We start from the raw sequence: 20,410 nt of genomic DNA, 5'->3' as shown, positions 1-20,410 counted from the left end.
CATGCAGAAAGCAAGATGTTGGCAGGGGCACCAACTGGAGGAGGAGACTAGACACTGGGGCAGCCAAAAGACACTGGGCTGATGGTTATGGGTGGATCAACTTTGGAGAAGTGTGGTGGAGGGAAGGTCATTTTAGGCAAAGAACCCAGCCCGTGCCAAGTCCAGAAAGCACGAAGCAGGCTTCACGGAGCCAAGGTGTTTTGGGACCGGCTGGGAGGCTTTCCAAACGGAATTGAGCGTCCGTTTCTAAAACACAACAGGCCCTTACGGCAGTCCAGGCATCTGGAATTCATGCACAAGAGACGCTGTCTCTGTCTCTCCTTGTTCTATGGATGGAGCCACTGAGATCAAGGCAGCATGAATCCGGGTCTTGTTCTAGGGTACAAACATACCTTAAGGAGGAGACTATGAAGTCTTACTTAGGACAGAGACTAAGCCACGTCATCCATACCAGAAAGACCATCAGCAGGAGGTCATAATGGTGTCCAAGGAAGAAAACTGACGGCTTAACTAGGACATGATCATACAAAGGAAATGGTCCCGGTAAGATGAGTGGCAGCCGGTCCACACATCAGCATTGCAGGGGCCACTACATAACCGGGAACAAGGGGGTGATTGGGACAAATGGATTATACTAGAGAGAAAAGCGTACAAGTTGGAGGGTCCAGGATCCTCCAACGAAAGCAATGAGGGCACGATTCCTGACTATGCGGGCCCAGTACCCCAAGCTCCGTCAAGGCCACACGCAGGCAAGCCCCTAAGGAAGGCTGCCACTTTCTGGAAGCACTCGAATGGCAAGCCTCTTCTTGGTTAACGGTCAGAAGGAATTCAGGGGAGGCTTCATCCACCACATGCATTCTGCAAATGGATTTTGGACTTCCACTGTTGTCTGCAGCTTTCTGGAAACGTCACATCTAAAAAAATAAAAAAAACCCAAAAAACCAACCCCCCCAAACTCACTGCCGTCGATGCTAACTCCCAGAGGCCCCCATAGGGCAGGGTAGAACTGCCCCTGTGGGTTTCCAAGACTGTAATTCTTCACAGGAGTAGGAAAACCTCCTCTTCCTCCCAAGGATGGAAGAGGGTAGGGGTGGGGAGCGGTTTCCAGTTGCTGCTTTGCCCACTTAGCAGCCCAGCGCTAAAACACATCAGCAGCCAGGGCTCCTGATGCCGTGTCCACAGCGCATAATTAGTCAGGTCTCCTTTTGTCTTGCAGTTTGTTCCTTTAGAATCGCTTCTGCGGTGTCGATAAATTAGCGTGTTGAAAGAGTCCCCGGACAACTCGTGGGCACGGAACTGTTCCCATCGAGGACAGGTTGACAGGAGCGCACCTCTTCCCATGCGGTCATCATGCCCGGCCTGTGGTTGTGGTTTTGGGCTGTCCAGAGAGGCCAACTGAGGATGCCAACCTCGCTTGTGAGATCTGCCCCAGCCAGGCCTCCAAAAGGGCAAATGTTACAGGTGTACCCCCAGGGCTCTGGCTAACGCGCTGGCAGCTCGGGCCCCAACTAGCTGGGTCCTGCTGGGTTCAGGGCCTGATGGAGCTCTTGCTTGGGCCTGCATCCCTAACGCTCAGAAGCCGAGCTCCCTACAATCAGACCAACGAGGCAGGGGAACCCCGACCACCACCTTAGCAAGGCAGGCCTGGTCGCCCCCTGCAGGCCAGTATGTGCCCCGCAGCTTCCAGTCACACGCGGGGGATAATGGCGCTGCCCCTCACAGACATGGCGGGTAGTACGCGTCCCTCGAAAACCCCGGCCGCTCCCGGCAACGCCTCCACGTCCACGTGATCAATGTCCCGGCACCGGATTGGCTACCGAACTCCGCTCGGCCCACGAACCGGTTCGCCTCTTCCCTAGGCGATCCCGCCTCTAGTGGGCGGTGAAAGAGGCACTGCGCATGCGCGCCACACCCCGGCCAATGAGGAAGCCGGAGAGCTGCCTGCGCCGCCCGTGTGACATCACTTCCGGCGCCCCTGGGTGAGGGCATAAGAAACCCTGCGGCGGCGCTCCCTCCTTTCCCAGGCGACTGCCGAAGATGGCGGAGGGGCAGGTTCGGGCTCCGCGCGGGTCGGGGTGGGTTTCAGCCCGGGATGGGGTTTGGAAGTCTCTCTGCGTTCCTGTGTGGGCTGTGGGAATCGGCGTTTGTAATGGCGTAGGAAATGCGACATTGGCGTGAGGGGGCTTCGTAACGGGGAAGGGGTCCATGCTGTGCGTAGGCCCGGGGCGGGGCGGCCCCATGGCGGGCCCTCCTCTCTGAGAACGATGGCGGCGGCTTCCAGGAGAGAGGTAGCCAGGGGCTTGGGCCCGAGCTGGCGCCGTGAGGGCATGAGGGAGCACGCGGAAGGTCGGGTTACCTCGGAGAACGTGAGGCCGAGCGGGACCGGGACCCCGGCGATCCGGGGCCCAAGTGCTGGTCACCAGCCTAGCTAGATGGCGGCATGGTTATCGGGCTCCGCACGAGGTCTGGTCTAGGAGAGGCGGGCTTGTAGGACAGCATTGTGTTGTCTCCCCCCGCCACCCCAGCTTGCGGGTCGCATCCAGTTGTGGCGCGTTGTTGTTCAGTTAAGCTGAAGCTCCGCTTTCGGATTTCGCGCTCTTAACACTTTAGTGGCATAGTGGGGAGCCACCTGGTTTGCTCCACGGAAGAATCTGCTTCTGTGGAGATTTAAAGCCGAGAAAACACGGGCAGCTACCCCATGCCCTGCAGGGGTCGCTGAGAGCCGGAACCAAAGGCCGTGGATTTTGGAGAATGGCAGGCTTCCTATAACGGCATTTTCTCTCGAATTCTCTAGAATCTTTGTCCGTAAGAAAGGATTCTCGAAGGGATTCCTTGCTAGTGTTTACGAATGCACGCATTGTGGGGTGGCTAAGCTGTCTGGCCACGTGCCTGGGACCGTTTACACGCCTGGGCTTGGGGGTTGATTTCCCCTCGTAGCTAGCTGGGTGGAGCAGCAGGATGAAGATCGTCTTGGGATTCTTTGCTCTGATGCACAGCCTTTGGGACATCAGGGTCTGACTAAAGAGCCAAAGTTCAGTCTTTTTTAAAAGTTAAAAATCCGTAGCTCAGTCTATTGCTAATTTTGACCCATAATGACCTTGTAGGGCAAAGTCGTTCTGCCCCATAGGATTAGATGGCTTTGTTTTCTCCAGTTCCCTGGTAGCTTGAACCCTGGCTTTTATTTTAGGTTGGCGGCTAAGGGCTTAAACCGCTGTACAGCCAGTGCTCCTTAAGTATGCAGTCATTTGTGTCAAATGAGAGGTAGGATAAAAGTTTGCTAAGTGATTGGAAAATGGTTTGTCGGTGCCTGCATTGCTTCGGAGCTTTTTAATTGCCTCCGATAGCCACAGCTCTGACCTTCAGCCCATCAGGGAGGCCATACTGCTATGCAGTGCATAGTAGAAGCATCTTTGAAAGGAATAGATGATGCCCAGGTGCTGGAGCTTGTCGGGGGTGAGGGGGATGGCCCAACAACTGAAACTAGAAAATGACAACTCTCCCCCAGAAACAGCCTAGGGTGGGATTTATTTTTTCCATCAAGAGTGACACAACATTTTTCTCATTAAAAGTGGGGCAGGAAACAGGCAACAGGTGGACAAGACTCAGAAAGGGCTGGGGGTGTGGTGAGGTGGCAAGGCAGGTGGGGCTGCAGAGCCTGCTAACGCAGTTCTCTATCTCCAGGTCCTGGTGCTCGATGGCCGCGGCCATCTCCTGGGCCGGCTGGCGGCCATTGTGGCCAAGCAAGTGCTGCTGGGTGAGTTCCCTGTCCCCTCTGCCTGCGAGCTGGTCCCCGCACCTGTCTGGTCAGTGATGAGCAAAAATCACCATCTTTCGTTTGAGTCTCACGACCATGAGACCAACCCATGCACCGCTCTGAGACCGGCCTGGCATTTGCGCCAGGAGCAGCAGGTCAGCTCTGTTGCGTGCTGTGACCTGGCCAGAGTGCCCCCTTCCCTCCCCACCCAGGAAACCAGGAGGTGCTGCCGGGTTTGCTAACGACTTTCTCTTGGGTTGCTTCCTACTAGGCCGCAAGGTGGTGGTGGTGCGCTGTGAGGGCATCAACATTTCAGGAAACTTCTACAGAAACAAGTGTACGTGACAACTGGGAGGCAGGCAGCCTGTGGGGGTTGGGTTTGGGGTTTTAGCTGCAGACTTGCTAGGTTTTCTGCCACCCCCCTCACATAAACACCACTCTTCACACAGTGAAGTACCTGGCTTTCCTCAGGAAGCGCATGAACACCAACCCCTCGCGCGGCCCCTACCACTTCCGGGCTCCAAGCCGCATCTTCTGGAGAACCGTGCGAGGTGAGATGGGCCCAGCCTACGCTCAGTCAGGCTTAGGTGGGCGGCAATGATGAGGACTTCTCCCACTCATGTTCGAGTTTCTGACCATGAGATAACCTCACATGCACTACCATCTGAGGCCGCTTGGCTCCTGCTCTGTGGGGGATTGGAGCTAGTGACAGCCCCTTGAGCTCTGCCCTTTGGTTGCCCACAGGCATGCTGCCCCACAAGACCAAGCGGGGCCAGGCTGCCCTGGACCGGCTCAAAGTGTTTGATGGGATCCCACCCCCCTATGACAAGGTGAGTTGGTCCAAACCCCACTCGGCACCCAGGGGCCCAGGCGTCTGTGATGTTCCTTAAATCTACCTACATTGTTTGAACCCCATGAGAAGAGCTTTGGCTGAGACGCTGGCCCGTCCTCTCAGCCAGTCCTCCCCTGTGGACCCAACTCTAAGCCCCTCTTTCTCCCACAGAAAAAGCGGATGGTGGTCCCTGCTGCCCTCAAGGTGGTGCGACTGAAGCCCACACGCAAGGTGAGTGCTAGGGACTGGGCTACATATCCTGACTGGAGATGGGGGCTCCCAGGCCTGGCAGGTGATGGATTACTCTCACGATGGTCTGCGGATGCCCAAGCGGGCACTGCCGAAAATGCCAATGGCTCAGCTGATGCCAGGCAGTGGGGCCAGGGCCCAAGTTGGGGGTTGGCTGGCTTTTCTGACTGGTAACTGGCTCCTGGAGGTGACAATGGGTTCCCAGGATCCTCTTGTAAGCTGTTCCTGTCCCTCCAGGTCTAGTGCTTATTCTTCACAATTGTTTCCTCCCAGTTTGCTTACCTGGGCAGACTAGCCCATGAGGTGGGCTGGAAGTACCAGGCGGTGACAGCAACTCTGGAGGAGAAGAGGAAAGAGAAGGCCAAGATCCATTACAGGAAGAAGAAGCAGCTCATGGTAAGTGAGGACATGGCTTGGGTGGGGGTCACACTCTGAGGGGACACTGGCAGGTGATGTTCTTTTCTCACGATGGTCTTCGTATGCCCCTGGGGCTCTGCCGACACTGCCCAAGGCAATGCTGATGCCAGCTGGTGGGGTGGGAGGGGAACCTTTCATTGGACTGGGGTGGTCACCAAAACAGCCACTGACCACCACTGGTTTGTCTCCCTACAGAGGCTGCGGAAACAGGCCGAGAAGAACTTGGAGACAAAGATCAACAAGTACACAGAGGTTCTAAAGACCCATGGACTCCTGGTCTGAGCCCAATAAAGACTTAGTTCTTCACTGGCCTACCGTGCCCTTCCTCCATCGCCATCCTGGGACATGGGGACCCCCTCAGTCACAGCGGGCTCAGGTGGTACAGAAAGTGCCTAGATGAAGCTCAGGCCCCACAGCACCCATCTGTGAGGTCTTTCCGTGAAGTCTGCAGCTATTGGCTGGTAACTTTGGCAGCCAGCATCTGCCGGGAACTGAGCTAGAAGACAGGGAGAGAACAAACACGCGTGTTGGGCATTGGCTGTAAAGACTGGTTCAGCACTGCACTCTGCAGCCAGTGAAACAGGCCTGGAGCTTGTGCTGTGCCAGGTGCTCCTGGGGTAGAGAGGCGTGGGATTCGCATGTGCAGGGCCGCAGCACCGCCCTCACTGCTTTCCTGGTCTGTAACGTAAAACTAATAAATGCCTGTGAACCACGGTGGTGTCTTGCTGTGTCTGCTCCAGAGAGCAAGGGGGAGGTGACAGCCTGACAGGAAAGCAGCCTACATGGTGTCTGGTGAGAGGAGCATCTTACCAGTAGAGCTGTTCCTGTTTCTGATCTAGCTGCAGTGTGGGCTGGCCAGTGCTTTAGCCAATTAGCCCCATCACGTAGTGCCACTGGATCGAGCAGTAAGGGCCACAGACACAGTATAGGCAGTGTCAATCCCTCACAGCAGCCTTTTCAGTCCAAGGCCCCACACCTTAAAAATGGGAATGGCAAACTACCTGTCATCCCATTGTTACCTAGACATTCACAAACTCCATCCAGTCTTCACACATGAAACAGCCCAATGGGACAGAGTAGATCATCTGTGGTTCAAGTACCATGACTACAGAAGACAGCCTCGGGATCAGCTGCTGGCCTTGTGGTTCAGCAACTCCAGGGATGCCCCACTATACTGCCCAGACTCCAGTTCTTAATGGATACCCAGAGACGAGATTGTAACTGCAGTGCTGTGTTTCCAGTCCAGTTCTCAACACTGCAGCTGGTTAGCGGCTCAGCTGATAACTGGAAATAACAGTTATGGTGCTTTGAAATAACAAAGATATTTAACCAAACATTTAAACCAAATTGAAGTCAAAATTAGGTTCCTGAGGGTGAGATGTGGGAGTTAGCTGGCAATATAAAGTGTATCCTTATCTTGGTGTTTTTGCCCTTTGTCATTAAGATCACAAGCAAGTATCTTACTGAGCTTTTTAAGAACCCAGAAGGAAATCCGCACCTAATCCCACCACTGGGCATTTCCGACCCTGCGGTTTTCTAAGTAACTTGTTGGTTATCACAAGTAAATACTATGAAAGTCCCTTTGTAAATGTCCCAATACTTTAGAAATAAAACCACAAAAGCATCCAAAACATCAAATGGCAGGCTCCCTTGCCCTCTGAGGGCCTGAAATAACATTTAATTTTATTACTGAACTCACAAAGCTCTCTAAACAAAGTTTGTAGCTTTTATTTTTTGAGTTTCAAACTTTGGGGAAAAAATACTGAGACCTGAGTTGCTTTGATCACCCCCACAAAAACTGGTGGATATCCTTGTGTATGAACTCTGGTCTGCAGTAAAACCCGTGAGATGAAGTTTCCTACTCCCATGAAGAGCCAACAGTCTCAGAAACCCACAGGCAGACGCACCCTGTCCAAAGGGTTACTGATGGCAGTGGGTTTAGCTTCTTTCTTGGAGCAACTGGTGGCTTTGAACTACTGACCTGCAGCCTACCTCAACTCATTACTTCACCAGGGGTCTTTCAGTGAGGGGCTTTTCGCTCAGATTTCCCCCCATGTTCATTTCCTGACTGCCTTTGGCTGCAGGTGTGATCCTGAGTTCCTGTCCCAGCACCAGCTCTCCTCCTCTTCTGTATAATGGGATAACTTTTTTTCTGATAACTTTTTTAAAAAGGTATGTGTTTTAATTTTTTTTTTTTACAAAACGTTTATCACCTTCAAAATACTTTCCATTACACTTACACATTTGTCAAATCTGAGATTCCATTCTCGGGAACATTTTTCAAACTCATCTGTTTGGATGGCTGACAGCACCTCCCTCGTTTTTTTCTTCACCTCTTCTATGTCATCAAATTGCTGTTCTTTCATGTCCCTCTTGTGGAAACAAAGAGAAGTCACATGGAGGGGTAACTATTAAGGTGGGAATGTGCACATTCTTGGACTGGGCAGTAAACATGACACCCCCACTTAGATCAGGCTAAGGAAGAAGCAGGAGATACTGTCTTGCATCAAGGTCGCAGTGGTTCTCAGCCTTGCTGATGCCGAGACCCTTTAATACAGTTATGTGGTGACGCCCCACCCATAACGTTATTTTCATTGCTACTTCATAACTCATTTTGCTACACTTATGAAATCAGGCGAACCCTGTGAAAGGGTCGTTGGACCCCCAAAAGGGAATGACCCTCAGGTTGAGAGCCACTGGGTGAAATCTTGCAACAACACAGATCCTGGGACACACAACGATGTCCATCAAGCGTGAGCGGAACATGAAAGGGGCAGTTTCTTCTTTATAATCAATGACGAGGAACAGAGGAGCCAGACAGCTTCGGTTTGAATGCCAGCTTGGCATCTCAGTTTCTGTGGCCCCAATTTTGTTGCATGGACTCCAGCAGTAAAATGGGAATATTGACATAACCATCCTTAGAGAGTCGTGAGGACCAAGCTTATTACAAACGGGCACAGTGCTGACACGTTGAATTTGCAATTAAAAAATGACGGACTGGTCCAACATTCTGGCCACGGAGCCACACGTGGTAGTAATTAAAATGAAAAGAAATTAAAATCCCACATGGTTCTTATCACCACAAGTTAGCAGCGTGCCCCGCAGAAAAATGGCGGTCGCCGGCGGTTCCGGTGGGAACACGGCCAGAACCAGCCACGCTGTCTCCAACTCCCACAAGAGCCTGCGCCTCACAGAACACGGGATTTCCTCTACGCCTCTCGCGATAATGGGCGCGTCCAGATGGCCACGCCCCCGATTTGAACGCACGCTCCCGGCGCAAGGATGCCCAGAATCTCGCGAGGTCAACAGAGTCACGTTGCCACAGCCCTCCAATTGCGTGGCTGATTAGAACCATTGCCCAATCAGAGTTGCGCCTATGGAACGTCCCAAATCCGGGATATCCCGCCTCCCTCCTACGTCACTTCCTTTCCAGGGCTTGCGTTACCGATAAGGAAACTCCGGCGCCTCTGCGGCCTTCTTTTTTCCAGGCGGCCGGGAAGATGGCGGACATTCAGGTGCGGGCTTGGTGCTAGTTCCTGGAATACGAGGTCCGCTCGGGGCCCCGGGGCCGCGTCCTCGGAGCCGGACCCCTGCTCTGCCGTGTGGGTGGATTCTGGGTGTCGCCGACTCCCTAGTTGCGAACTGTGGCAGAAGCCGCGCGTGCTTCTGCATTAGATGGGCGCTTCCGAGCTCCTTGGGGCACCACGCTTGGAGATTGAGGCGGGAGATCAAGCGTTTGCAGAACGCCTCCTCTTGCAGTGTGCAGCCCAGTGCGTAACCTCCAAGCCACCAGAGCCCCTGCTCATCCTCTTAAGATCTGACATTGGTGGATTGGTCTTTCTGGTGGCCTCGGATCTGGCGTGCTTATGGAGGAAGCCCCACACGTAGGCAGGGGATTGGCGTCCGGATGGGGCGGGAGGACCTGTGTGTCGCGTGTAGCCTCAGGTAAAAAGTGTCCGCGGGCCTCGACGGCTAATCCTTACCCCCCGGGTGTAAGGGGTGCGTCCCGCAAGCCGCAGGAAGGATTTCATATAAAGGCTGACATAGCTTGGAGTGCAGAACGGAGTCTTGGGTTCACAGCTGAGTGAGGGCCAGGGTGGGCTAGGTATCTTAAGGGCGACTCCGAGGCACGGAAGCGCCGTGGCGGTAGGGTCTTGGGTCATCTGGTTTCCGTGATTAATTTTAGCAGGTGGGTAGCTTTAATACCTTGGGCGATCCGCCAGCGGGTGCGGTATACGAGAGACTTCTGCCCGCCCCATACCTAACTGCTTATCATCTCTTCGCAGACGGAGCGTGCCTACCAAAAGCAGCCGACCATCTTCCAGAACAAGAAGAGGGTCCTCTTGGGGGAAACCGGCAAGGAGAAGCTCCCCCGTTACTACAAGAACATTGGCCTGGGCTTCAAGACGCCCAAGGAGGTACGGGGCCAACCTCGGAGAAAAGGATGCTTCTTAGGCCCTTCCACGTGTGCTCAAGGCAACTTGCCCCGGCTCCTCATGACTGGGCTGCCCGGTGCCTGCTGGGAGTTGTAGTTTCTGGCCCGGATGCCGCATCCCCTCTGCTTTGGAAGACAGCTTATTCTCTGTTGACTTCCTTCTCTCTCCCTTATTCCTGCAGGCCATTGAGGGCACCTACATTGACAAGAAATGCCCCTTCACCGGCAACGTATCTATCCGAGGGCGGATTCTGTCTGGTGAGTGAGTTAGGCCTGCCTGGGGTTTGGAGTCCTTGAGGGCAGGGTGCCGGGCGGGAATCATGGTCCCTCCTGTGGAAAGGGGGTGTTAGAGGTTCACTCCCAGTTCCTAGCATCTCTTTCCCCTGTGGAGTCTGACACAGAGCCTACCTGTCCCCTCTTCATGCTAGGCGTGGTGACCAAGATGAAAATGCAGAGGACCATCGTCATCCGCCGAGACTACCTGCACTACATCCGCAAGTACAACCGCTTTGAGAAGCGCCACAAGAACATGTCCGTGCACCTGTCCCCCTGCTTCAGGTGAGTTTGTGGGGGTGGGAAGGTGGGCACCTGCCCAGGGCAGCACTTTTGGCAAAGCATAGGGCCAATGGAAATGGAGGGCACTGAGGATGGAAGTGCCAGTTCACTTGTTGAATTACAGCAAGGTGTGTGTGTGTTGGGTGGAGTCCTTGTTATTAGTGCAGGGGGGTGGGTGCCCAGCTGGCAGTGGGCAGGTCAAATAACCACAGTTCATTGGATGGCTCCTTCCACAGGGAGAGCCTGCTAAGAGGTGACAGCAAGTACCAAGATATGGGGTGTTCCCAGGGTCCCTTTGGTTGCAGGGGTTGACGGGAGGAGGGGGTGCTGCAGTAAGACCATTGAGTCGCAAGAGTGGGAGCCGGAAGTAGTCACTCACTGTCCCTGGAGCCAGCAGCTGCCACCAGGAGCAGGAAGTTGCTCTCTGTTTTCTGTGGCTGCCGGTTAGGATGTGGAGGGTCCTTTTCTCCCAAGGGGCTTTCTGGGTGGGGTTCCCTCTCCCCCTTTTCAGGGGACAGCTGAGCCCTCACCCATTTGCACCTCCAGGCATGGGTCCAGTGGTTTGGTGGGGCTTGGCTTAGAACTTCCCTCTCGGCTGACTCGCCCCCTCCCCGTCCACAGGGACGTCCAGATCGGCGACATCGTCACGGTGGGCGAGTGCCGGCCCCTGAGCAAGACGGTACGCTTCAACGTGCTCAAGGTCACCAAGGCTGCGGGCACCAAGAAGCAGTTCCAGAAGTTCTGAGTCGCAGCCTCCCGGGAAATAAAGTTATTTTTGTTTCCACTCACTCTCAGGCTGGCTGTGTGGGCTCTGGGGGGTGGGGAGGGGAGGGATTTTCCTTCCAGAAACAGCAGGGTTGGCACCAAAGTACAGGTTTCTTTCCATCATCTGGGGAGGAAGTTGGCAGGGGTGCCTGAGTCCTCTCACCTAGCACCACTTTCCTGGGAGGCCGAGAACCAACCTTTGTCTCGTTTTGTGTCTCTGGGGCTGGGTCCCTGTCACCTGCTTTGATTCAATCAACCAAGCCATCACCACCCCAATCCCTGGGGAGGAAGTGAAGGTGGAGGATGCGGGCGTGTCTAAGGCCTCCTGAGGCCGCTGAAAGACGCCCATGGCTTTAGCCTGGGCCCACACGTCCACTTGCCCTGTGGACACTGCCCTCAGCAGCTCTGACCCTGACCAAAGCCCTCCCTGAGCTCCAGTTCTGGAAGCTCCTGTGCCAGTTGCCTCCTGGAGCCCTGCCCAGCTGTGCTGGCTGGCTGGGTCCAGGGAGGGACAGGTGGGTGGAGGGCGAGGGGAGAAAGGAGCTGCCACCCTTGGGGAGAAGCCCCCAGGGTCACAAAGAGGGACCCTGGTTTCAGGAGAGAGGGCAGGGCCGGCCAACCTGGGGTTTCTGTACAGCCCGGAAGCCAGTCACATTTCTCCCACCTCAAGTCCTTGGGTCCTGGTTGATGCAGGGTCCCCGGGCCCTGGCCCCCACGCCTGTACCAGGGTCTGAGGTGCAGCACTGGTACAAGGGTTGGGAGACAGGGCCGCGAGGAAGAGGAGCTGCTGTCTTCACTCTGTCCCAGCCGTGCTCTGCCTTTTGCTGGGCCGGCAGGGCGGGGGTTCCTGCCAGAGGAAGTGGGGCCGCATCAAAGAGGGCAGGAAGGGGCAGGGGGTGGTGCACCCCGCCCAGGTTTCAGCCTGCATACCCGCCCCACCCTGTCCCAGCAGGGGGATAGAAGACCACAGAGAGGGGGCAAGAGCCCTGAGACTGAGGGGCAGGGGCCTTGAGACCCTAAGAAAGGGGAATAGTGATCCAGAGTGAAGCAGAAACCAGCGAGGGAGCCGATCAGACCTGGAAAGAGGAAGACTCACCCAGAGAGGGCTGGGTGGAGGGAGATAGGGACCCAGAGAGAGGGGGGGAGACAGGGAGCCAGAGAGGGTGACAGGGTCCCAGAGAGAGGGGTTAGACAAGGACAGAGAGAGGGGCAGGGGGAGACAGGGACCCAGAGAGAGGGTGGGAGATAGGGACCCAGAGAGAGAGGGGGAGACAGGGACAGAGAGAGTGGGGGGGGGGGAGAGAGACAGGGACCCAGAGAGGGTGACAGGGTCCCAGAGAGAGGGGTTAGACAAGGACAGAGAGAGGGAGACGGGCCCAGAGAGAAAAAGACAGGGAGACAGAGGGAGACAGGGACCCAGAGAGAGAGGGAGACACCCCAAATGAGCTAGCTCTCAGGCTGCTCCGAGCGAGCGGCAGGCCCCTTGGGCCACAGGTGTCTCCTTCCCGGGTGGGGTTCCTGTATTTACAACAATAACAGCCCAGCCACCCCGCCCCGCAGTCGTTGGGGCGTCTCCTTGGCACCCCATCTCCGGTCAGGCTGCTGAAGGGCAGGGTGCAGCCAGCCTGAGCTGCAGGTGGGGCGGACCGGAGGGGGAGCTGCAAAGGATCTTGGAGCAAGACCCTTCCCCACTGCTGGCTTTTCCAAAAGACAATGCCCGAGTCAAGAGTCAAGGGCTTGGCCTGGCGCCTCTCCACAGCCCGCCCATCCTTCAGTCCTCCCTCCCTCCAGACCTGCTCCCACCTCTGCGCCTTGGCCATGCCTCTGCCTTCTGCAGGTACACCCTTCCAGTCTGCTCCCTCTACCACCCGCCTCATCTTTTTTTTTTTAATTAAGATTTTATAGTTTATTAATTCTCCGGTGAAAAATCCACCTTAACCAGGGTAGATCGCGTCTCGGTAGAATCTTTATTCTGTCTTTTTGCCGGCACCAAGGTTGACTTGGCCTTTGCGGGCCCTGATGTTCTTCCTTCTGTTCCTGTGGTTCTAGGGAGCTCCCTCCTCTCACACAGCCCCCCCCCCCCCCCGCTGTCTTGCAAGTCTGGGTTTAGGTTCATTTGTCTTTGCCTGATCCAAAGGCTTGTCAATCGTGCAGAAGACAGGAGGCTTGCCACCCCCAAAATGGGTCTAAATCCAAATCTAAAGATGGCATCGGTGTGGAATTGTACATCTGGGCTAGTTTTTCTTTCTTTTATTTAAATCATGTTATTGGGGGCTCGTACAACTCTTATCACAATCCATCCATCCATTCATCTATGGTGTCAAGTACATTTGTATGTTTGTTGCCATCATCCTTCTCAAAACATTTTCTCTGTACTTGACTCCTTGGTATCAGCTCCTCCTTTCCCTGCCCCTTCGTCCTCCACCCTCCCTCCCTCATGAGCCCTTGATAATTTATAAATCATCATCATTTTTTCATGTCTTACACGTCTGATGTCTCCCTTCACCCAATTTTCTTTGATTTCTTTTAAAAAAATCATTTTAGTGAGGGCTCTTACAACTCTTGTCACAAGCCACACATCAATTATATCCGACATCTTCGTACATATATTCCATTGTTCATTTCTAGACATTTACTTTCCATTGAGCCCTTAGGATCAGCTCCTCCTTTCTTCCCTCCCTCCTCCCCGACCCCCAACCCTGGTGGCCCCCTGATAGATTGTAGATTGTTGATTATTTCCAAATCCATCCACTTTTCTGTTGTCCGTCCCCAGGGAGGGGGTTCTGTGTCGATCCTGTGATCGATCGTTCCCCCTTCCTTCCCCCTTGGCTAGTGTTCCACGGATTTCCATCCGAGGCACTGCCGCTTTCCCAGGGTGAAGGACACCAAGGATCGTTTGTTGTTGCGAAGTTGCTGTTGGTCATGAACGTCCTGGTTCGGATGGTGATTATGTCGTTCACGGCGGTGGAGGACGCGCAAGCAGCCAGAGATGGAAAAAAAAGCATCTCTACTCTTCCCAACCTGTACTCACTGCCTCTGCTCATGTCCCCCCCCACCCCCGTCTACCCACTGGCCTTCCTCACTGCCAGGTGCAAGGGGCTCCGGTGGGTGGCATCATGGGTTGCACTTTGGGTGGTGAACTGCCAGGTCAGCTGTTCAAGACCACCGGCTGCTCCTTGGGAGAAAGGGGAGGCTTTCTTCTCCCACGAAAGAGGTATGATCGCAGAAACCCACCACGTGGGTACTTTGTAGCCTGTCCTGTGGGTTTTTTTAGGAGTCGGGAGTGACTCAAAGGCAGAGCCTGCACCAGGGAAAGCCCGTGTGTGTGTGTGTGTGTGTGTGTGTGTGTGTGTGTGTATGTGTGTGTTGCAGATGTGTAGAATTCATCCCACGGGCACTTTTCGTTTTCCTGGGCTCCTTTTTCAGAGTTAGGTAGCCAGGCCTTTCTTCCTAGCCTGCGGTGGGTTCACACATCGACTTGGGTCTTGATGGATTCTCTTCTCCAGAAGCCTAGATCAAGGGGCCCGCACGCCACAAACCAGAGGACGAAGGCTGCAGAGAGGGTGTGCCCCAAAGAGCGTGAGCCAAGTCCCCACCCTCTCGTTTCCCTGGGGGTTCCGTCTGCAAAGCGACAGAAACAAACCCCGTCCCTCCATCAACGCTGCTGTCCTGCCCAGAAGGCAGCTGTTTCCCAGACGTCAAGAGAGAGACCCTCCAGTAAGAAAGGCCACCAGTCTTCAGAACACCCTTGAGGTCTCTGAAGTGGCAGGGGGCCAAGACCAGGGACACCAGAGGCTGGCCTGCTGCGGCATGGAGACCACGGGACAGAGCAGAGGGCCCAGCCTGAGCGTAGAGTCCGCAGCAAGGGGACCGTGAGACAGAACAGAGGAACAGCGTCCAGATGATGAGGCCGAGCAGCAGGTGGGCTTCCTGGCTCACGGAGACAGAGGCAGAGGAGCCACGTGAGGGAGAAGCTGAGGGCCACAGAGTGGATCTTACCTCCTCTGAGAAAGCCCCTGGTTGTGAGTACTGTCCGACAGCTCAGCGTGTGCGCTGCAACGAATCCAACCCGGCCGATGACCCAGGCAGGTGTCATGGAAGGAACCACTGGTGTCCCCGAATAAGGCCAAGACAGGTGAGGTCCAGCCTCACATCCGGATGGGTCTTATGGGACGGTGTTGTGGTTGGTGGGAAGGAATGAACAGACAGACAAAAGTTTTAGGGTGCACGCCTCCCCCATGACGCCAGGAACCAGGTCTAAGGTGGGAGAGAGAATGTATTCTTACACCAACTTATATAGTCTCTGGGTATGCAGGCCCTGTCCTAGTTACAGGTCACCACATACAAATTAAAGTGGGCTGTGCCCTACTCTTAGAGGACCCTGAGTTCATTGGGGGAGTCACCTAACTCCAGCGCTGGGGCAGGTAAGGGGAAGTGGCTGTCCCCTGAGCAGGAAGAGCAATAGCAACCTGTCTGCTCCTACAGATAAAGCTGCCGGCAGGATAGCAATCAGCCAGGTTCTTGTAAAAGGTCACTTTAAGGCAGCACTGTGAGGGGAGGACCTCGTGGGGATCAATCTTAGTGATGAGCATGTGATTGGGGCTCCTCTCTAACTCACAAGTGGGAAGGCCTCCCTCCACCCAGACCCCTGACCTCCCAGGCCTCTGAAATATGAACATAGAGAAGTCGTCCACCTACATGCTCTTCCAATCCTCAGTTTCCCATGGAAAAGGGTGGAGGGTGGAGGCGTGCTTGACCTCTGCCCGGTGCCCAGTTCAGAGTCCCCCTCGGCATCATCAACCTGTCGGAAGCATCCCTTCACAGCGAGGCTCTCCCTGGTCCTGGCTGCCCCTCTCCATCATCAAACACCAGGTCTTCCAGCAGTGGGTGACTCCCTCCCAGTGACCTATCGAGTCAGGCGCCATTCCCCCACCTCCAGGGCACCACCAGGGAGATCAGCAGGTCAAAGGTCACCAGCCACTCCTGCTCCTTAGAGACAAAGGTGGTTTGACTTCTTCTCAAGGATGGCAAGGATGGTTGACCCATGGAGTTGGTTGCACACAACCTCCTGAGAGTACTGCACAGCAAGGTTACTTTGAGTGCTGCATACAGAAAGGCTCTTCCCCAGGTTGTCCCCCCACCCCCACATATTCCATGTCTATCCACTTGGAGGTCAGCTGCTGGAAAGTTACTCCCTGAGGGTATCAGCCATCTAGAGCAAGCAGACACTAGAGTAGGACCCACTCCCTGCTGATAAGGAGAGTGGATTGCTTCCCTGAAGGAGAGCCCAGAGACAAGGTCCAGCCCACTCAAGGAGGACCAAGGCTGGGCTGCCTTCTTGAATCCAGGGTCCACCCATCTTGTCACATGTGTACCACCAGTGCCTCCCCTTTCAGTGTGTGTACACCCCTAGCTCGCCCCCTCCTATTGTGCCAGTCGCAAAGATGCCTACTGTACAGCCCCTTCCTTGTGGGGGGAGGTCAGATGCTTACAGACATCCTCCCTGAAGACAGGCAGCCACCAGGGAGTAGGTCCTGCTTCCTGCTGTTGAGGACCATGGACAGGCCTGCAGTCATGGATTTGGTTCCTGTAGGTGGAGTTCACACCCTACTGATAGTGGTTCCCATGGAGATCCAGAGAACAGGTCAAAGTTAAGCTGCCATCCTGACTCTAGGATCCGCCCATCCTGTCACATGTATACCCCAATCCCTCCTCTTCCTATTGCATGTATGTCCCTAGACCACCCCCTCTCCTTGCTGTGTAACCTATAGTGCAACCCCTCCCTGTGACGTATGTCTTTACCTGTAATTAGTGGGCTTGCTCGTGCGCCAAAATGTATGTAAGCCTGGGTTAATAATAGAGATCTCTCCCTCACCCTCTTGGCTCCTCCCCTCTCCTCCCCTGTTCCCTTTCCCCTTGCCTTCCTTGCCCTCCCGCTCTCTCCACGTGGACCACCAAGCAGGGCTGAGGGGAGCATGCTACTATGAAATGTGTCTGACTCACTCCATTATTTGACTGTCTTCTATCTCTCTTGCTCTCGTTGACTCTAATATTTATATGTCTCAACTGTACAATTGTGCTTACTGAACCCATGATTAGTGGTGGGAGGCTGGCCCCCCACCTCATACCGCACCTTCCTGTTACGTACGTGGTTACCTGTAATCTGGTTACCTGCACGTCCCCCAAAATGTATATATGCCATGAATGGAAATACATTCTCTACATCTGCGCACACCTGGCTGCTGAGATCAAGGTCGTCTGGAGGTGAGCATTCGCATGCCTTCTCTTGCCTGGTGTCTCTTTAATGTTACCCCTTAATGATACAACCACCCCCTTGGACCCGTTTGATTGTGGGGGCTGGTACCCCACACTTGGAGGACCAAGGTGTGCCTGTCCCAGGTCATGGTCTGACCCGTCTCCTCATCTGCGCCTGGAAGTTGTACAGGGACTAAGGAAGCCGGAGGAAGATTGGGCGGATTTGAATTACGGGATGCGGGTGCTGGTGTGGAAGATGGAGCGGATCTGTCTGGAAGACCGGGAGCCAGAAGGCTCCTTAGGGACAAGGGCGGTGAGACTTTGTCTCGTGTCCCTTGAGCATGTTGTCAGGAGAGTCCGGTCCCCGGAGAGGGACAAGATGCTTGGGAGCTTGTGTGGGGTCCTGGTTTACAACTGTCGGCACCAGCACCATGACAGGCTGTATAAAACCAAAGTCTGGGGCAGGCTTAAGCTCTAATTTCAGATGCCTGGACACTGAGGTAATTCTGTCAGAGAAGGCATCATCTGTCCCAGACTGACCAGTAGGGAGCAGCGACCCCCACCCCCAATTGACCAGTCAAGAGAGTACGCGCTGAACTACTCGCCAACCACCACTGGACAACGCTGATGCCAGAAGTTTTCTCCAATAAATTTAAAGAACAGCAACACTGGACTGCCCCCCGGTCCCTGGCCCCATAAAAGCCCAGGGAACAAAGAACTCAGGGCTGATTCCCTTCTGGACGCTATGTCCCGCTGCGCTGGGCAGTGGAGGGAAGGAAGCCCTAGCTCGAGCTAGCAATTAAACTCCTTTTGTGGTGTTTGCATCTCAGCTGGTCGTAATTCTTCCTTGCGCCCAAGGTGAGCTCGCGTTCCCTTCCCCAATCTAACACTTGGAGGGGCAGAGACAAAGAGGAAGGCCTCGATGGGATGGACGGACATGGTGGCTGCGGCAGAGACTCAGACATCAGGACCGTGGTGAGGACGGCGCAGGACCGGCCGCCGTCTGTGGTACATCAGGTTACTGTGAGTTGTAACTGACTCCTTAGCACCCCAGACACCAGTACATTTAAAAGGTGGACGGGACCGCTTCCTTCCGTTCTAGGGCAAAGCCTCCCATGAGGTCACTGGAACCCCTTGCCCTGCGGGACAGGGAAGAACTGTCCCGATTGGTTTCCAGGACGGTGTAACTCTGCACGGGAGCAGAAAGACTCGTCTTTCTCCGGTGAGGCGGCCGGTGGTTTTGAACGCTGATCCTGTTGAGGCGCAGCCCAACCAGAGCCCGCGGTGCCGCCAGGGATCCTGCCTGTGGACAAGACACCTCGGGCCAAACGCCCCGGCTTCAGCGGAGCCCAGGCTGACGCACAGCGACCGAGTCCAGAAGCGTCGGGTCTCTGGAGTCGGTACCACCTAGGTTCTGGGCTTCGCGAGATGAAGCTGTGTCATCCAAGGGGGGGGCTCACAACTGGGCACCAGCAACCACGTGGAAGAGAGCGTCCACAAGTGCGGAGCTGGGGGTGGGGGTGGGTGCTTGGAGCCCAGAAGCCCAAGAACCCTAGAGGCTAAGAGCATGGGCCTGGACCTGGTTTGGACCGCCCAGGTGTTCCTCCGACCTGACTGGGGGGCGGGGCTTCAGGAGGAGCATGTTCAATTTAGGGTCTTTCTAGGCGTGGGGTCCTCTGATTTCTTTACAATCTCCTCTACGGGGGTGGGGGTGGGGCTTCACAGGCATGGGAGGGACCACCCCTTGTTCCCTAAATCTAGCTACCTAATAAAATCAGCCCTGAAACCTACTACCCGTGGCCCTCCTGGGATTTGGGGGGGGAACCCCAAAATCAGTGTCATAGCACCACCTACGGTTACCTCATGAAGATGCCCGGGAAGGTCTCTCATTCTGCAAGCTGAGTAACCTCAGGCCACTCTGCTTCCTTGTGCGGTTGGGCGGAGACCTCCCCTGAAAGGTGTTTGTGGGGCGGGTGGTAAGGGATACCTCAGGGGGAAGTAAATACCGCCCCATGGGCCCCTGAGGCTATTGTTGGACAAAGATCCCCCTGGCTTTGGGTTACCACAGGCCCTGGGGCTCTTGGACAAGGTCCAAGGACACAGGTGTCTGGCAAGGTGGCCCCAGAGGTGTGATGGATGTGCCGGATCCGGTTTATGACGGAGCCCTGGTGGCACACAGTCGCACGTCAGGCTGCTCCTCACAAGGTCAGGGGTTTGAACCCAGAGCCACTTCTCAGAAGAAACGATGAGGCTGTCTGCTCCTTTAAGGGATCTACACCCTTCTGGAATATCCCAGCGCCTGTCTGCTGTCTGCTCTCCGTGGCCCCTTGCCTGGCCTCCCTGGATGTAGTCATCCCCATTCTACACATGAAGAAACTGAGGCTCAGCGAGGGTGCAGTAGAGCACTGATCAAACACACAACATTCCTCTACTTCAGTGGTTCCCAACCTACCTCATGCCGCCACCCTTTCATACAGTTCCTTATGTTGTGGTGACACCCCCCAGCCATAAAATTATTTTCGTTGCTACTTCATCTCTGTCATTTTGCTACTGTTATGAATCAGGCAACCCCTGTGAAAGGGTCGTTCGACCCCCCAAAGGGGTCACAACCCATGGATTGAGAACCGCTGCTCTAGTTTTTTAATGTTTCCTCCCCACCCACTCTCATGACCTCAGTTCTACCTTACAGATCCGGCTAGGCTAGACTGGAGCATTCCACTGGTAAAGACACCGGAAATCCAGAATAGATAAACAGTAATGGGAGTAGCGATACCATAAGGGTAGGGGAGGGTAGGGGTGGAAGGGAGAACCAATAACAATGATCGATGACGTATATAACCCCAGACCCACCTCCCACGAGGGGAGGAACAACAAAAAAGTGGGTAAAGGGAGACAGCAGACGGTGTAAGATATGAAAATCATAATCATTCATAATTTATCAAGGGGTAATGAGGGTGGGAGGGTGGGGGAAGGAGGGAAAAAGGGGGCGCTGATCCCAAGGGCTCAAGTAAAAAGGAAATGTTTTGAAAATGCTGATGGCAACCTAGCTACAAATGCCCTTCATATGATGGATGTATGGATTGCTATGAGAGCTTTCAGAGCCCCCAATAAAATGATTTATTTAAATTAAAAACAGAAAAGAAACCTA

The 20,410-nt window shown here is 54.8% G+C and overlaps 2 protein-coding genes and 5 non-coding genes across 7 annotated transcripts; all 7 read left to right on the top strand.

Moving 5' to 3' along the window:
- Positions 1-1,997: 1,997 nt before the first annotated feature.
- RPL13A (ribosomal protein L13a) lies at positions 1,998-5,562 on the top strand. Its single transcript, XM_075536996.1, has 8 exons — positions 1,998-2,052; positions 3,682-3,754; positions 4,026-4,091; positions 4,204-4,305; positions 4,499-4,584; positions 4,758-4,817; positions 5,109-5,231; positions 5,448-5,562. Exons 1-8 carry the CDS (start codon positions 2,038-2,040, stop codon positions 5,532-5,534), a joined length of 612 nt encoding a protein of 203 aa, XP_075393111.1. The 5' UTR covers positions 1,998-2,037; the 3' UTR covers positions 5,535-5,562.
- On the top strand, positions 3,801-3,883 carry LOC142432896 (small nucleolar RNA Z195/SNORD33/SNORD32 family). Its single transcript, XR_012780990.1, has one exon. It is a non-coding gene; the product is annotated as a small nucleolar RNA Z195/SNORD33/SNORD32 family (small nucleolar RNA).
- LOC142432895 (small nucleolar RNA Z195/SNORD33/SNORD32 family) lies at positions 4,346-4,428 on the top strand. The gene has a single exon (XR_012780989.1). It is a non-coding gene; the product is annotated as a small nucleolar RNA Z195/SNORD33/SNORD32 family (small nucleolar RNA).
- LOC142432898 (small nucleolar RNA SNORD34) lies at positions 4,623-4,695 on the top strand. Its single transcript, XR_012780992.1, has one exon. It is a non-coding gene; the product is annotated as a small nucleolar RNA SNORD34 (small nucleolar RNA).
- Positions 4,874-4,960, top strand: LOC142432903 (small nucleolar RNA SNORD35). The gene has a single exon (XR_012780995.1). It is a non-coding gene; the product is annotated as a small nucleolar RNA SNORD35 (small nucleolar RNA).
- On the top strand, positions 5,280-5,365 carry LOC142432905 (small nucleolar RNA SNORD35). The gene has a single exon (XR_012780996.1). It is a non-coding gene; the product is annotated as a small nucleolar RNA SNORD35 (small nucleolar RNA).
- A 3,094-nt stretch (positions 5,563-8,656) lies between the features above and the next one.
- On the top strand, positions 8,657-11,030 carry RPS11 (ribosomal protein S11). The gene is made up of 5 exons (XM_075537319.1): positions 8,657-8,767; positions 9,539-9,670; positions 9,870-9,945; positions 10,116-10,245; positions 10,864-11,030. Exons 1-5 carry the CDS (start codon positions 8,753-8,755, stop codon positions 10,985-10,987), a joined length of 477 nt encoding a protein of 158 aa, XP_075393434.1. The 5' UTR covers positions 8,657-8,752; the 3' UTR covers positions 10,988-11,030.
- The last annotated feature ends 9,380 nt before the right edge of the window (positions 11,031-20,410 follow it).

Source organism: Tenrec ecaudatus, chromosome 18 (assembly GCF_050624435.1).
Source record: "Tenrec ecaudatus isolate mTenEca1 chromosome 18, mTenEca1.hap1, whole genome shotgun sequence".
NCBI classification, from domain to species: Eukaryota; Metazoa; Chordata; class Mammalia; order Afrosoricida; family Tenrecidae; genus Tenrec; species Tenrec ecaudatus.
This window is presented reverse-complemented; position numbering and strand designations above follow the sequence as displayed.